Source organism: Alligator mississippiensis, chromosome 5 (genome assembly GCF_030867095.1).
Source record: "Alligator mississippiensis isolate rAllMis1 chromosome 5, rAllMis1, whole genome shotgun sequence".
In the NCBI taxonomy this organism is placed as follows: domain Eukaryota; kingdom Metazoa; phylum Chordata; order Crocodylia; family Alligatoridae; genus Alligator; species Alligator mississippiensis.
The window spans coordinates 218,461,172-218,477,515 of NC_081828.1; the positions used below are offsets into that span (position 1 = coordinate 218,461,172).

General features: G+C 54.8%; 1 protein-coding gene across 3 annotated transcripts in view; it reads left to right on the plus strand.

Annotated features, from left to right (window-relative positions):
• LOC102568660 (zinc finger protein 135) overlaps nucleotides 1-16,344 on the plus strand; it is a 32,267-nt gene extending 15,923 nt beyond the window's left edge. The window contains exons 1-6 of one of the 3 annotated variants that reach the window (XM_019485642.2): nucleotides 1,852-3,113; nucleotides 6,804-6,917; nucleotides 7,480-7,584; nucleotides 8,114-8,215; nucleotides 8,808-8,903; nucleotides 9,504-16,344. In XM_019485642.2, coding sequence (XP_019341187.2) covers nucleotides 1,925-3,113; nucleotides 6,804-6,917; nucleotides 7,480-7,584; nucleotides 8,114-8,215; nucleotides 8,808-8,903; nucleotides 9,504-10,540 — 2,643 coding nt within the window. In that variant the 5' untranslated portion in view covers nucleotides 1,852-1,924 and the 3' untranslated portion in view covers nucleotides 10,541-16,344. Of the gene's footprint in view, nucleotides 1-1,851; nucleotides 3,114-6,803; nucleotides 6,918-7,479; nucleotides 7,585-8,113; nucleotides 8,216-8,807; nucleotides 8,904-9,503 lie in introns of those variants that run through there. The other 2 variants (XM_059729400.1, XM_019485644.2) reach the window with 2 other exon arrangements.

Genomic DNA, 16,344 nt, shown 5'->3' on the forward strand with positions numbered 1-16,344 from the left:
TTCCCCGGTGTGAGGTCTCCTCTGCTCCCAGCCAGCCCCTCTCCCAGTTAGAGGCTCTCCGAGGCCTGCTGGGGGGTCCCTGCAATGCTGAACAACGCTAACCTTTCCCAAGCCTCCCCTTTGGCTCCAAATACACAAGTGGAGATGTGTGCTGCCAGGCTTGCTCTAGTTGTCCCCAGGGTGCTGAGCAGGCAGGGAAGACCATGGACACTCCACACATCAGTGCAGAAAAGGTCCTTATAAATATAGGAATGCTAACAATGAGAACTTAAAGAGACATAGCATTGGTTTGTGTAAGAAAAAAAATTGTCCAGCTAAGGATATGAAGATAATGAACTGTGCCAGGAAATTTGGGCCTACTAGGGTTTGCCTTAACAGTCAGCTTGAGTGTGCAAAGATGTGCAACTGTGCAAAAATGTTCAAAGTAGGATGAAAACCTTAACAGGATTTGCCAAACAGGTGTCACAGAATCACTGAGAAGCGGGGCTGAACGGGAGCTTGAGATCATCTATTCCCCCCTGCCTGAGGCAGGATCAGCCCCGTCCAAACCGGCCCAGACAAATCCAAAATGTAAACTCTTGCTAAAACTGCTGTCAGCCCTGACACAGCACCGGGCATCGCACCCAGACCGACCAGCTGCAAAGCAGGGGGGCCAGCGTCCTGCCTGTGCACAAGGTTGTTAACACACGCTCCAGGTCGGAGCCGTGGCCCTGCTACAGAGGAAGGCAACCCCCTCCCCTGTCTACCAATCTGACCACGGGGTTCAATTCTTCCCTGACGCCTAATGTAGCATCGATCGGACAGTGAGCGGAGGGGCAAGATCCTCTAGCTAGGACCCTCCAGGTTTAAACCAATTAAAGAGAGCCCAGTCCTGCGGTAGAATAAGTGCAGAACTAAGATGTTCACAAACGACTGAAAACGGGAGTGTTTGTGCAGGACTGGAGAGCCCCGACTTCTCCGTTGAGCGCACCAACAAAAGACGAGCTCGGACAGGGACGGACACGTTCCACCTCCCCAACGCGGCGAGGGGCTAGCCGCGTCCGCCTGCAGCCAGGCCGAAGGCCGGGGAGAGATGCACCTTATAGATTAACTGAGTCAGAGCTGTGCAAGGAGATCCATCGATCAATCATTTCGGTAGTTGGCGACTAGAGAAGGACTTACCTGGCAGGGGAAACACCACGGATGTGGGTCCAAGAAGGCAGTTTTCCTTAAACCTCCCTGGGACAGCTGTTCTCCTGGTGCGGTTTGGTACTCCCCGAGGGGCTGGGGCTTCGTGCCCATTTTATGGAAAGGGGAGACTTCTCCCTAGCCTGCTCCTGGGGCCTTACGGCTGCGGGCGAGCGGGACTCGGGCACGCGAGCCCAAGCCTGCGGGCTAGGACGCCTGCCGAAGGATTTGGGAACGTGTGAAGCCCGGCGGGGTGGAGGATGGTGGCGGGGTGTAGGGCCGCTTGCGGGTCTGGCCCGGACAGACCCACCGCTCTGTGCAGGCTTTGCGAAAGCACGCCGGGATGCAGCGCTCCCCGTGCACACCCGCGGGGCCGTGTCACACGCCCGGGCACGTGGGCTGAGCCGGGCTCGCTCTGTGCCCGACGGGACCCCGCGGGCAGGGGGGTGGCGGCTTTGCACGGCCCGTGTGCACGCTCGTGTGCCCGCCTCCGGCTCCCGGCATGCCCCGCGCCCGTGCAATGAATGGATCCGGCTGCTGCGGGCAGCGGCGCCCGGGGGGGGTTGCTCCGGAGTCGCTCCGGAGCGGGCGGCAGCGCGGCCCCATGGCCCGGGTAGGAGCGCCCGGGGTCGGCGCCGGGGGGCTGGGCGCGGGCTGGGCTGGGTCGGGTCGGGTCGGGTCCCAGCTGCAGGGGTGGCACAGCTGGCTGGGTGCCGGCTCCAGGGGTGGCACAGCTGGCTGGGTGCCGGCTCCAGGGATGCCACATATGGGCTGGGTGCTGGCTCCAGGGGCGGCACAGCTGGCTTGGTGCCGGCTCCAGGGGCGGCACAGCTGGGCTGGGTGCCCGGCTCCAGGGGCGGCACAGCTGGGCTGGGTGCCCGGCTGCAAGAGTGGCACAGCTGGGCTGGGTGCCGGCTCCAGGGATGCCACAGCTGGGCTGGGTGCCGGCTCCAGGGGCAGCACAGCTGGGCTGGGTGCTGCCTCCAGGGGCGGCACAGCTGGCTTGGTGCCAGCTGCAGGGGCGGCACAGCTGGGCTGGGTGCCCGGCTGCAGGGGCGGCACAGCTGGGCTGGGTGCCGGCTCCAGGGATGCCACAGCTGGGCTGGGTGCTGGCTCCAGGGGCAGCACAGCTGGGCTGGGTGCCGCCTCCAGGGGCGGCACAGCTGGCTTGGTGCCAGCTGCAGGGGCGGCACAGCTGGGCTGGGTGCCCGGCTGCAGGGGCGGCACAGCTGGGCTGGGTGCCCGGCTGCAGGGGTGGCACAGCTGGGCTGGGTGCCGGCTCCAGGGATGCCACAGCTGGGCTGGGTGCTGGCTCCAGGGGCGGCACAGCTGGCTTGGTGCCGGCTGCAGGGGCGGCACAGCTGGGCTGGGTGCCTGGCTGCAAGGGTGGCACAGCTGGGCTGGGTGCCGGCTCCAGGGATGCCACAGCTGGGCTGGGTGCCGGCTCCAGGGGCGGCACAGCTGGGCTGGGTGCCGGCTCCAGGGGCGGCACAGCTGGGCTGGGTGCCGCCTCCAGGGGCGGCACAGCTGGCTTGGTGCCAGCTGCAGGGGCGGCACAGCTGGGCTGGGTGCCCGGCTGCAGGGGCGGCACAGCTGGGCTGGGTGCCGGCTCCAGGGGAGGCACAGCTGGGCTGGGTGCCGCCTCGGTGCCAGCTGCAGGGGCGGCACAGCTGGGCTGGGTGCCCGGCTGCAGGGTTGGCACAGCTGGTTGGGTGCCGGCTCCAGGGGTGGCACAGCTGGCTCTGCAGGAGCCGGGCTGGGGGCACGGTGCCGTGGGTTGCAAGCGCAGGTGCTGGCCGGTGACCGCTTGTGCTTGCAGGTGCCGGTGACCTTTGAGGACGTGGCAGTCTACTTCTCCCGAGAGGAGTGGGACGTGTTTGCGGGCTGGCAGAAGGCGCTCTACCGGGCGGTGATGACGGAGACCTACAACATGCTGCTCTCTCTGGGTAAGGAGCCCTTGCTTTTGCTCAGGCCGCGGCTAACTCTTTGCCTGGTCGCTTGGGGTTGACCGATCCTCTGCTACCCGCAGCAAAGAGAGGGGCTGCCCTCGAAACTCTGAGCAACAAGGGGTCTACGCTGACAACGTTCGGCATTTCCGAGAAGCTCAGCACCCAAAATTTGTAACTGCTGTCTGTAACTTCGTGCCCAAGTGACTTCCTTCCTCCGGCCCTGTTCAACGTGCTGATCAGCAACGCGGGCGTCAATAGGAAACCACTGCAGAGAACGTTTTTTGAGGCGGGGAAATGGGTGGCAAAGGAGGAGGACAGGGGAATGCGCGGAGCCGCCTGGATCTCACTGGTCCCCGTCTCACAAAAGGCACCTTAATGTGACCAAATGCAGGCTTGTACCTCTAGGAGGGACCAAAGCAGAGCTCAACCTACAAAATAGGGGCTTGTGCCCTGGAAATCAGTGGGTGTGCAAGGGACTGAGCCGTCATTGCCGCTGAATGAGAGATTCTTGTATACTGCTGTGAAGAGGGGGAAAGGCTGATGTGATCCTTGGAGATAAAAGGCGAAGAGTAGGAAGAGACATGGCCTTGGTGATGCACGTGGAGAGAAAATGTTGAGATTAGAACGGGAGCATGGCACACGCAGGCCCGCCGCCTGTTTGACGGGAAAATGGGTAACGGGATAATTGGAGAGGACTCGGAAAGAATCCCAGAGAAAACATTTAAAAACGAAAGAAAAATGCCCTGTTGCAAGAGACTGACAAGCTAATACCCTGCTCTAGCAAAAACGAAGACTGAGGGGCGGTTTGATTCGTAGCATCGAGGTGCCATCTCGGAGAGTCAAAGCCACGATTTCAAGGGGGTCATAATCCAGCAGGGAAAGGTGCAGAGCAAAAGCTAACTGCTGGGAGCTGAAGCCAGGCAAACTCGAATCAGAAATTGGGCGCACTTTTCATGCAAGGACCGTGACTAGCTACTGGAGCAAACTCCCGAGGAGCAAGGGCAGTCTCCATCCTCTGACGTCTCCAGGCTGGCTGCCCGTTTGGGAGGGCCCTTAACCAAATGCAGGCTCTTGGCCTTGCAGCTGGAGTATCTGGATGAAATTCCCGGAGTGCATAATGCAGGCGGTCAGACTAGATGAGTTAATTAATGCCTTTTTGGCATTAAAGCGTATGAGTCGCACGTTGCCTGCATGCTATAGGCTTAGTGAATTTGAAAATACTCCCTTTTCTCAGAGCTCCCCAACCTGCTGTCTTTTAAATGGTTTAAGTAGTGATTGACATCTTTTGTTTGCGAGCCAGTAAAATTAAAAACCGGTGGTAACCTCTTTGCTTGAGAATCTGTCAGTTTTCCTGACCGCAAAAATCTGTGCTCTCTAGATTGAACCCTTTGAAGTGCGTAGGATTTTTCACAGCTAATTTGTGCTGCAGGGAAACCTGTTTCCTGGTACAAATACCGCTCGGCTGTTCTAAAAACGATTCCTTCCTGTCTTCTTCCTTTGCATGTTAAAAATTCAGCTTGCCTTTTTGCGGCCCTTCCTTTTTTCCCGCCCCTGCACCGGGCACTTTTTTCCCCCCTCCTCGCAATCTCTTGTAGAGGGGGGACCATCATGCTGGAGACGAAAGGAATTAGCAAATGTAGGGTAGTTCATAGACCATCTCAAGGGAGGGACCAAACTTAAACATGGGAAGATTTAAGTTTTGAGCTCGGGGAAATCCCAGGCTTTATTTTCAGCTTTAGAAGATGAGAGCTTGGGGAATTTGAGTTTCTAGTGCAGAAACGGTCCTGGAAGCCCATGGAAATGCTGATGCAAGAACCATCACTGTGAACAAAATGGAAAGTATCATCTCGCCCCTTTATAAATCCTTGAATCCTGTGCCCAGGTCGGGTCCCCGCACCTCCAGCGGGGTATAGGAGAACTAGAGAAGGGCAACAAGGATGCTGAGCCATGCATGAGGGGAGACTAAAGAAGCCAGGTTCGTTCAGTTCAGAGAAAAGGTGTTTGAGTGAGGATGTGCGATGGATTTAAAAAACACTAAGCGGTGAAGAGAAAGTCACTTGGGATTTCTTATTCACTCTCTCGCAATATGAAAACGAGAGGTCACAAAATGAAACTAGTAGGCAGTCAGTTTAAAACTAGCACCAGGAAGTTCCTTCTCCCACAGCGTGCAACTAAAGGGTGGAAATCGTTGCTGCTGGATGTGGCTTGGAGGAAAAAAGCATCCGTAGCTATTGAGCACGGGAGTTAGGGCTGCAGCCTCTGAATGAGAAGCTCCTAGATCTTAAATGCTGGAGGCTGCAAGTGAGAGGGGGACAGTGAGAGGGAAAACCCCTGGTCATATCCGGTTCACTGTCTGCCCCTGTGTGACCCAGGGTGTGGGGCAAGATGACCCTGTGGTCTGACTCGGTACATGGCGATTCTTATATTCTTATGTGCAACAGCCCAGATGAAGGCTTTCTGGCCGGAGGTCCAGACGAAGGCTATAAGGTGTGGATCCAAGGATTTGGGTGGACGCAGACCTGGCCTGACTAGCCAAGGAAGCAGTCCACACTCGTGGAGGGCGGTGACAGCAGTCAGGGCAGCCGCACCGGTTGGAGAACCAATTGGTTAAGCCAGTGGGCAATTTGGCAGCACAGGGATTACTCCTGGAGAGGTTTCGGGATGTTCTGCAAGAAGAGAAGCTGCAGACGTGTCTCGGGTCCCAGTCCCAGTCCCGGGGTGGAACAGAAAGATGCCGAGAGGAACCACTTGGAAGTTACCTAGTGAAGGAGCACAGGTACGCAGGAGCTGGGAGAGATTTCCCACGTAGAAGAGAAGTGTTGGGAGTTGGAGTACCTGCTTGGCCAGACAAGAAACTGCCCTGCCTGCTACGGGGCTGAGTGGAAATAGGGAGCAGCTTGCTTCCTGAGCCATGGGGATAGATGCAGCAGAAATGAGGGCATGGGGTGTCCTTTGGAGTAGCAGGCCACCAAGGTGGAAAAGGAGCTGGAGATGCAGGCCCCAGCGGGGCTGGTAGCACCACACGCACTCGATATGCTTAGAACTGAAGTGACCTAAATCAACCTAATTCCCCTGTACTTCAGAATTAAGGTCCCCACAGGAGATTAATGCAGTTTAACTGACGTGCTTTCCCTTCCCGACATGTCCCCATGTCGCTGTGCCCCCCGCCTCGACTAGAAAGGAGCAGCCCCACTGAGGGGCTGCCTGATAATGCGTCCTCTTAATGGGAGCAGTTGTTCAGAGGCTGCAAATAAATGTGCAGTCGCTCCACGGCAGGTTTGGAGGATCAAGGGGAAAGCCCACAGCAGAGCTCTGGGGCGAGGGGAGAGCCCCAGGAGCTGCTGGGAGGGTGAATGGAGCAGATCTGCTGCCCGAGCAGTGGCTGTTGTGTTCACCCCGACGTTTTCTTTCATATGCTGGTTTCTTAACGAGCTTGCATTCACTTCATCACTAAGGACAATACTTGTACAGCAGCCCAGGGTCCTTCTCGGGCACTGTGCAGTGTTATTCCGTGTGAGGCTTTCCCCAGATGTCTTCGGTCCACCAGCATCTGTCCTCTTAGTCACTGCCCTTGGCGATGCTGGACCATGTCTCAGGACCGTTCCAGTAATAGTCAGGAACCGGCATGATGTCTAAATGTTTGTGCAGCAACACACCCACTGTTTTCTTGTCTCTCTCAACTATCAGGCTACCCTGGCCCAAAGCCTGACATCTTATACCGGATGGAGCGTGGAGAAGAGCCCTGGATCTACACGCCGCGGGGGCCCGTGGTCTGGGAAAGGCCCGACAGCCCCATCCCCGGTGAGTCACAAGGCCTCTGCCCTTGGCACTGCCAGGTTGTCTACTGCAGGGCTGGAGACCAGTCGTACTCTCGAGGCCTCCCACATCTTCCCTGCTTTCTTTCAGCGGGTCTCTTGCTTCGCAGCGGGCCTGTCTGCCTTCCCTTCCCCTCGGCTTTCAGAGTCCATGGAGACCATGAACTGTGAAGTGACTTCGCAGCGTTTTCTCAGTCCCCCTGCACCTTGGGTAGCAATAGCCTTGTAATGTTAGGAAGCTGTTCAACACGCTTGGAGCAACGTTTAAAGGACCCTTTGTCTCTTGAAGCTGAGGGGCTTCATGGTACTGCTAGCCAGGGCCCCAACAAAGTTTGTTTTTTGGGTTTCTTTCCTCCCACTGCTGTCCTTTCGGTGACTGCTCACTCCCCAGGGTAGGATCCCCCCCTGGTCCCTGCGCACTGTGCTGACCGGACGGTGCAGCGTCGTCTCTGGGAGGGCCGTGGAGCTGTCTCGGTCAGGTCCCACGGCAGGGAAGAAGACAGCTTTCCCCTTCCTGGGTGAGAGCATCTGGGTTGTTTTCCCTGCAGGGGATGTAGTGGACACGAGCGGGCCGGAGGAGCAGTGCCGCGAGCCAGAGGCCAGTCCCCGGCAGTGCTCTGCGGGATGGGAGAGCCCCGGGAGCTCCTGCCTGGGTGAGTGACGGTAACATCCACAAGCCCTCGGTGCTGTGCAGTCTCCAGAGAGCAGGTCTGAGGGGACTGATCCTGCCCAAGTTTGCTGTCATTGGTCCCCAGAAACACTTGCAAGGGTCTTGTCTCTTTTGCTCCTTAGAGAGCCAAGTCCTTTAGGACTCGGCATTTGCGGGTAGGCCGTTCTCTCCTCGTTCTGGTGGGCTAAGGCAGGGAAGTGCCCTGGGCTTGGCTTCCTTGACATCCCCGACTGGAGGAGGGAAGGCACCGATGTCAGGTTGGAAACCTGCATCCCTTCACCACCCCACGACCCATCCATCCAGCCTGGCTCTGCCTCTGGCTGCTTGCTTGCTTCCCCCGGCAGGACTTTCCTGCTCCGCTGCTGGGCAGAGGTCTGGGGTCAAGAGTCGCATGCTGCCTGGGGGTATATACTTGGGATACCATCTCCATCCCTGCTGCCAGGGCATGAGAGCAGTTCCCTGTTGTCAGCAGCTTGCAACACACGCTCTGGACTCTCTCTTCTGTCTTCCAGGTGACGAGGTTGCTAGTGGATCTGGGGAGCAGCATCGCCAGCCGTGGGGCAGTGTCCAGCAGTGGTCCATGGTGTGGGAGAGCCCTGAAGGGCCCTGTCCAGGTGAGCAGCTCCAGCCCAGCCTCCGTAGTGCGGCGTGGGGGCAGCGACCCCATCGCAGGCGGCAGTTTTGGGCTCCCTCTCTCCAGCAGCCCATGGTTGTGTCTTGGCAGCCCTTTTACCTCCTCTCCTTGCAAGTTCATTCCCAGCACCTCCCTGTTTCATTTCAGGCCCTGGTGTCCACTCCTGTTTCACTGAGGTTTGTGACCAGGGGTAAGATTTCCCTCTGCTGCTCTTGGAGGCTGTCAGGACAGGGGGTGGCCCATGTTGCTCCCTGCAAGCTGACTGAATTGCTCCCTTTTGCGCATCCCTGAGGCACAAAACCACTTGGATACTCGGATGCGGTTCTCCCCTTCTCTGTGTCTGGGTAGCGCTGCCCCTGCCAGGTTGGAGGGACACTGCTCTTTGCACTCAGACCTGTGAATTTGGGGAGACCGGCCTGTTCAGTCTTTAACTGCTGAGCTTCGGGGTTGTCTTGGCCAAGGCCATTGTAAGCAGTCTGTCTGTCTCCTTCCCAGCTTCTCTTGTGATCCTGCTGTGCACGACCAGCGAACACTTGTTCTGGGTAAAAGCATCTGGGTTGTTTTCCCCGCAGGGGACAGTGGGGACAGGAGCAGATCGGAGGAGCAGCGCCGTGAGCCACGGGCCAGCCCCCAGCGGTGCTCCGTGGTGTGGGAGAGCCCCTGCCCAGGTGAGCAATGCTACAACAGCTCCCTCCACTCCCTGCCCCACAAAGGCAGCAACTCCATCCCCGCCTCCCTGTGCCTTCAGCTCCCTCCAGCAGGGTTTTTTTTGTAATCATCAGGAGCCTGTCCAGCTTCCTTCCCCTGCCAGCCCATTTCCAGCCAAGCTCCCTTTCCCCCTCCATCTTCTGTCTCTCTGGGGTCGTAAAGTACTATCTTACTGATTTGGGAGCGGAGCTGCTGGGCCATAAACCTAACAGGGTTTCCTTGGGGTCTCTGGTGTTTGCTCCCCAATCATACAACACATTTATTTGGCGGTGGTCAGGAATACATGAGGGGTATGGGGCAATAACCAGAGAGGAGCAACTCTCATAAGACCAGGGTGAGCCCCTGCTTTGTGGTAGTGTTTCCCAAAGATGAATGGCCTGTTTTGTTTCCCTGGCTGTGACCCCAAATCCTCCACTCCCTGGTAGGGGATCTAGGAGCATGTGCCTTCAGAAAGCCGTACCTGGCGTCTGGGGGGAAGGGGAGGTTTAGCCCCACGCTGCTGCTGGGGGAGTCCGGCGCGTTCCCTTTCCCAAGCACTGACCTCTGGTTGTCTCCTGCAGATGGTGGCTCCAGGAGCAAGTCTGAAGGGCAGCACCCCGAGGAAGTTTCAAGGACACTGCAGATGCACCAGGTGTTTCTGGAGGGGTGGAAAGCGTGCGCTGCCCCCAGCCCCGAGCTGCAGGGAGTCTCCACGAACCTGTACGAGTTGCAGGAAAGTGAGCCAGCCCCCACACAGTGGTGCGCGCGGTGCTCGGGGAAGCTCCCCAGCACCCGTCTGGGGCCTGGAGGCAGAGTGGGACCCATCCTGTGCTCACTGTGTGAGCCAAGCCCTAAGGGGCTGGTGCCTGGGGCAGAAGCAGAAAGCAGAGACCCCGTGAATGACAAGCCCCACCGGTGCCCGGAGTGCGGGAAGGGCTTCCGGCAGAAGCAGTACCTGACCAGGCACCAGCGCACGCACACCGGGGAGCGCCCCTATCAGTGCCCAGAGTGTGCCCAGAGCTTCACCCATGTCTCTAACCTCATCAAGCACCAGCGCATCCACACCGGCGAGCGCCCCTTTGCCTGTGACCTCTGTGGCCGCAGCTTTGCTGTCAAGCAGGTGATGGTGCGGCACCAGCGCATCCACACAGAGGAGCGCCCATTCGCCTGCACCCAGTGCGACCGCAGCTTCAAGGACAAGCAGAAGCTGGTCATCCACCAGCGCATCCACACCGGCGAGCGGCCGTACGTGTGCGGGGAGTGTGGGAAGAGCTTTGGGCAGAGCCAGCAGCTGAAGACGCACCAGCGGGTGCACACGGGGGAGAAGCCATACGTGTGCAGCGACTGTGGGAAGGGCTTCCGGCAGCTCTCCAACTTGTACACGCACTGGCGCACGCACACTGGCGAGCGCCCTTACTCTTGCACCCACTGCGGGAAGAGCTTCAGCATGAAGCACGACCTCACCAAGCACCAGCGCATCCACACCGGGGAGCGCCCGTACCCCTGTGGCCAGTGCGGCAAGGCCTTCAGCAACATGTCCAACCTCCTTGCCCACCAGAGGACACACACGGCACAGAAGCTGAAGGCCGCTGGCTTGGCCCAGCCCAGCCAGAAGTAAGCGTGCAATAGAGGCACTGGTGCAGCTCACCTTTTGGGCGTGAGCCCATCAGGAAATAGGTGCAATTGGCCACTGAGTGTAACTGGCCCTGGATGTACAGGTCGGGTCTCCTTCAGGCTGGCATAATTCAGGAGTTGCTCCATTTTGCTGCAGCGGAGCGACAATTGTGCACTGCCAGGGCTGGAGGATGTACAAGAGGAGTGTCCCATCTATGCCATGAGAGTGGGTAACACCTGCCCAGATGCTGTCTTTGGCTAGCACCTCCTAGGATCCCAAATCCCCGTGGCTTCAACGGGAGCTGCACCTACCTATGCCAGGGTCTGTTCTGTCTCGGGCATCGTGCCAGGTCTCGCTTGTGCTGCTCCCCTGCAGGAGCCAGCTCTGTGCATGGTACGCTGCAGCCCCGCTGTGCACGCCTGTGGAGCAGCTCACACCAGGGGAAACTTGCCCTTGTTGGTGCCACTGCCTGAGCTGGGACCCATGCCTGTGCTGAGCTCTCTTGACCTGGATGGGGCTTAGAAACGATGGTGGCAGGCATGCTAGGAAAGCTGAGATGGGCAATCTTAATGCAATGAATGGGGCAGCACTGGGATACAAAAGACATCCATCCCTTCACTCAGGATCTGCTAGGGCCAAATTCTGCTTAGTTAAATCTTTTGTAATTTCCAAGCAGTGCTGGTGGTTACTCCAGAATTAGCATCCTATTCTGTTTGAATTGACACCGGTCACCGTTTGACTGTGACTTTTCCCCTCTCCCTTCCTTATGTCTGAGCAGAATTTGGCTGTAGGAGATGAAATGATGACTGGGCCCCTGCTGACTTGGTCAATGAATTGTGCCATTTCAAGTGTTTTTTAAGTAGCATGGGAGAGGAGAATAAATAAGGATTAGTCAGTGTGCATGGTCATCTAGATTTCCACAGAGCAGCTTCCCACTCCTGGCTGAAGCACTTAAAAATGTAGGAATCCGGCCCAGGTATCCATGGTCTCTTTCCCTGGTACTCCTGGCCCCCACCAACTCCTTGTTCATTGGACATTAGGTAGTATTTTAAATGCTATTGAGATTTGTGCCCAGTGGGATCGGTGTTTTGTCACAGGTGCACAGATCCAGGGACTGTCCCAAGAATTATCCTGCTGTTCTTTTAGTTCATGGGTGGCAAAAGCTTGGTCGGTGTGTGGGTTTCTTTTGGCTGGCAGGGAAAGTATTCAAACCTATTTACTGATCGTTCTCCAAACTTGTAAAGGCCATCCAGGGCACTGGTGCCCTCCTCATCTGGTCCCATGGGGCAGCGGTGAATTGTCACAACCCGGGGAGAGCCCCGTGGGCTGGGTGACATGGCTCCGTGGACCGTATCTTGGTCACCCCTGCCCTAAAACCATTGGATGTGATGCATGTGACATAATTTAATTGCACCGTTGGATGTGACACAATTTAATTGCACCTTGTGATTCTTAGAAACCAAATAAGCTCCTGTTGGAAATTTCTGTCTACCAGCTCTTGAGCGGTGCTGGGACTCTGCTCATCTCCCAGACTGCTTGGTGGCATGGATGGAGGATCTTATGGACTCCACCTTTACTAGATGAGGACCAGATCTTTACCTGTTTACTTTCTCTGATGAGAAGGTAAACCTCAGGGCTTGGGGAAATGAGCTGTTTAAACTAAAAGATAACATTGGCACAAAAATAAATGGTATAAACTGGCTGTGACCAAGTGTAGCCCAGAAATAAGTAGGTTTCTAACTATCCGGGCAGTGAGGCTCTGCTAGGAGTAGCGGGGACAAAAGGTCTACCTGTTTTTAAGATGCAACTGGATATGTTTGTGAAAAGGATTATTTAATTGGATGGGGTGATAGCTGGGAATAGAATTGATGAGGCTGTTTCCAGCCCCGTGTCTCCTTATTCTCAGACGGGGCATCACACTGCTCTTTGTAGGTTCAAACCAGGAATAACCCATTTTTATCTTAGAGCCTTGCTTGTTCTGTCTTGGGCACCCTGGTAAATGGTGTCTGCTCTAAGTGAGACTCTAAACTTTTTGGGACAGGGACCGGGATATAGTATGTGTGTATCCAGTGCCCAGCATGGGGGGCCAGACTCCTGACTGGAGAGATGACTTCAGTGGCTTTCAAACTAAATTCTGCAAAACCATGGGATTTTAGGACTCGCCAGGGCTTCTGCAAAGAGACTAGGGGTAATGGTGGGGGGGTTGCCTGGCTCTGTGTCAGCTCACACTGCCCTCGGCAGGGTTTCTGCAGCGGGAGAAGTGATATGAAAGGACTTTGTGACTCCAGGAAGTTTGAAAGCCATTTATCTAAGTCGTACTTACTTTGCATATGGCTAATAAATGGCTCAGGTGAGTGAATAGGGTCTGGTCCCAGCATGTGCAGATTGTGAAGCGTGTGTGGGTAGTAGTTTATAGGGGGTGGGAGGTATCGGGTCTCTAGTGACTGTTAGGTAACTACACTGGGGTTGCTTTTGGAAACCCTTTGGGGAATCTCCCTCTGTGGAGACAGACTGTCAGGCGCTAAAACACTCTTTAACTCATCGGAGAGCTGCTGAACGAGAGCCAACAACTGGAAGCTGAAGCCTGTTGCATTCAAATTAGGGACACGGTACAAGCTGTTAACACTAAGGTTGATTAAACATTGGCACAAGACCCCATGGGAAGTTACGGCATCTCACTTTCCAGATGATTGCAGATCCAGACTAGATGTCTTCCTGGCAGATAATGCTGCCGACAGGGGCATAGTATTGGATTCGGTGCAGGAGTGAAATCCTTCGACTTGTGTGGTATCGGAGGTCAGACTGGATCATCTGTTTGCTCCTTCTAGCCTTAAATGTCATGAATGAATCCATCACACAGTTGGCCATACTTTGCTCTACCTCCTTTTCTTTTAAGCACTCTGGTACTGGAGGCAGAAGTTTCGACTGAGGGAGGGAAAAGCCGTGCAGAGACTGAGTTGTTGGTGTTAGATTAATATAGGTGTAGAAAAATCAGTCCGGCTGCTCCCTGATTGTGTTTTCCAGCGAGACCTAATTCTCCGGTACGCTCTCTCCTCATGGTGGGTTGCTACACACCCCTTTACCTTTTCTGTTCAGACTGTAAACTCTTCAAGGCCAGGACTGTTTCACTGAGTGCTTGTATAACGAGGCCTAGATCTCATGGGGCTCTAGGGACTCCTGGCTCTCCTGATGGGGCATGACGAGATGGGTGTCTCAGTTTTCCCAAAGTGCACGCCCAGGTACAGTATTAGGTGCAGGTGCCCAAATGGCAACAAGTCTGTGTTAAGAGAAAAGGCGTTTCATGGGCTCAGATATGGTTATTATCAGTGGCGCGAGAGTATTAAGAAGTAGTTGCAAAACCTACAGTCGTACACTGGAAAAGGACCTAAGACTAAGAGTTCTCCAGTGGGTATTTGTGTGTGTGTGTGTGTGTGTGTGTGTGTGTGTGTCTCTAATTCCCCCTCCCCCAAGTCCTGTGCAATCCCAATTATTTTGTGACCTGCTTGAAGCAGGTTTTTTTTTTAACCCTGTGTGTTAATTCTTGCATGGTTGCTGTTCTCTAAAATTATATTACATCCCAATGCGGTGAAATAGTGAGTCCATGTAGGAATGACTCATACTGGCATTAGATCAAAGGATGATGGGGAAGTAGGGCTAGAAGGGACCTCACAAGGCCATCTTGGCCAGTCCCCTGCTCAAGCCAGGATCATCCCTGACTAAACCAGCGCAGCTAGATGTCTGTTCATCCTGCTCTTGAAAATTTCCAAGGATGGAGATGCCATGACTGCTCTAGGTAGCGTAATGTCTGGCCACCCTCATAGTCAGAAAATTCCTTCTATCACCAACCTAAATGTGCTCTGTTGCAGCTTGAGGCTTAGTCCTAGTCCTGTCCCCTATGGCCACCGAGAACTGTGAACTTCCACAGAGAATCTCCACTCTATAATTGTCCGTCAGGCATTGAGAAGCCGAAGTAATCGACCCAGTTTTAAACAAGATTACTGCTCACGACAGGTGAGCAAGCAGGTACGGGCCACTTTTGTGCAGCCAGGATACCAATCTATATGGATCCAAGCTGGGGGGAGTAGCAGATATGCTGGAGCGTAGGGCTAGGATTCAGAGAGACCTCGAGAAATTGGAGGTTTGGACCAAAGAAATCTCATGAGGGTCAATAAGATCAAGTGCAAAGTCCTGCACTTAGGAGGGAGCAATGCCATGCACCAGGACAGGCTGGGGACTGATGGGCTGGGCAGCAGCTCTGCAGAACAGGACCTGGGGGGACAGGGGACAAGAAGCTGAACAGGAGCCAACAGTGTGCCCTTGGTGCCAAGAAGGCTACCGGCATCCTGGGCTGCATTGGTAGGAGCATTGCCAGCAGATCGAGGTACGTGATTCTTCCCCTCTGTTCAGCACTGGGGAGGCCACATCTGGAGTCCTGTGTCCAGTTTAGGGCCCCCACGACAGAAAGGATGTGGACGCATTGGAGAGAGTCCAGTGGAGGGCAATGAAAATGGTTGTGGGGCTGGGGGACAGGACTGGTGAGGAGAGGCTGAGGGAAATGGGCTGATTCAGTCTGCAGAAGAGAAGACCGAGGGGATTGAATAGCAGCCTTCACCTCCCTGCAGGGGGGCTGCAAAGAGGACGGAGCTGGGCTGTCCTCAGGGCGGGGCAGATGACAGGACAAGGAGCAATGGGCTCAAGCTGCAACAAAGAAAGTTGAGGTTGGATATTAGGAAAAACTTTCTCACCAGGAGGGTGGTGAAGCGCTGGAACAGGTCACCCAGAGAGGTGGTGCAGTCTCCATCCTTGCAGGTGTTTAAGACCCAGGTAGACAAAGCCCTGGCTGGGATGGTGGAGTTGGGGCTGGTCCTGCTTGGAGCAGGGGGTTGTGACCTGAGGTCCCTTCCAACCCTCATCCTCTGTGATTCTGTGATCCCCCTTTCGATTCAGTATCATAATTCTTAAGTTGCAATGTAAAGTCAGAATGAACTGGAGCTTTTTACACTGCACATAAACAGATTTTTATAAGTCCTTTCCATTATAAGGCCCTGTTATCAGTTGCTTATGTCTTTATCAGATGTTAACCATCTAGGCTAATTTTTTTTTTTTTTAAATACTGGGTATCTGCCTTAGATTAGTATTTGGGGAAAGTTGCAGAAAAAATAAATCCAGTTTCAAGAATGAGATTTAGGGAAAAGGCTTCGCTTTGCCCATATTTAAAAAACAAAACTTGCATAGCCTTTTCAAGTTAGAAGCTTTCGGGCCTCCATACTTTGGAGCAGGGACTTGGAAACTGGTAGGGAGATAGTCATGGATGTGCCTTTTACTGTTCCTCCAAAAAACACTCACATTTGGCCAAGCCACAGGCCGACTGGCATGCAGTGGAGTTTGAATTAAAGCTGCACAGGATACAATAGCTCTGCCGTGTGTTAGGTTTTTAAATACTGGACTTTGCAACCTGAGCATACTTTCAGTGTAATATTATTTTTTTAATGTGATTTCACATATATATGTATGTTCTAGGACTACAGACTCTTTTTGGCCGGGGCACTTTGAGTTACAATGCCTTTGGGATTGTGTGTTGGATCACAGCTGCTCCACATTATTGTTTTTGTGTTTTGTTTCTTTTTGCCTGAGTATTCTCTAAGATTAATTTAAAATGTAATTTAATTTAAAGGATTAAAATGACTGGGTGACCAGGAGTGTTCTGCTCATTTCACATATTTATCGTTAACCTCTCTGCAACATTTTGTTTTGGTGTTTTGTTTTTTCCCCTGGTAAATCTGAAATACAGTTTGTTCCCAAAGGCA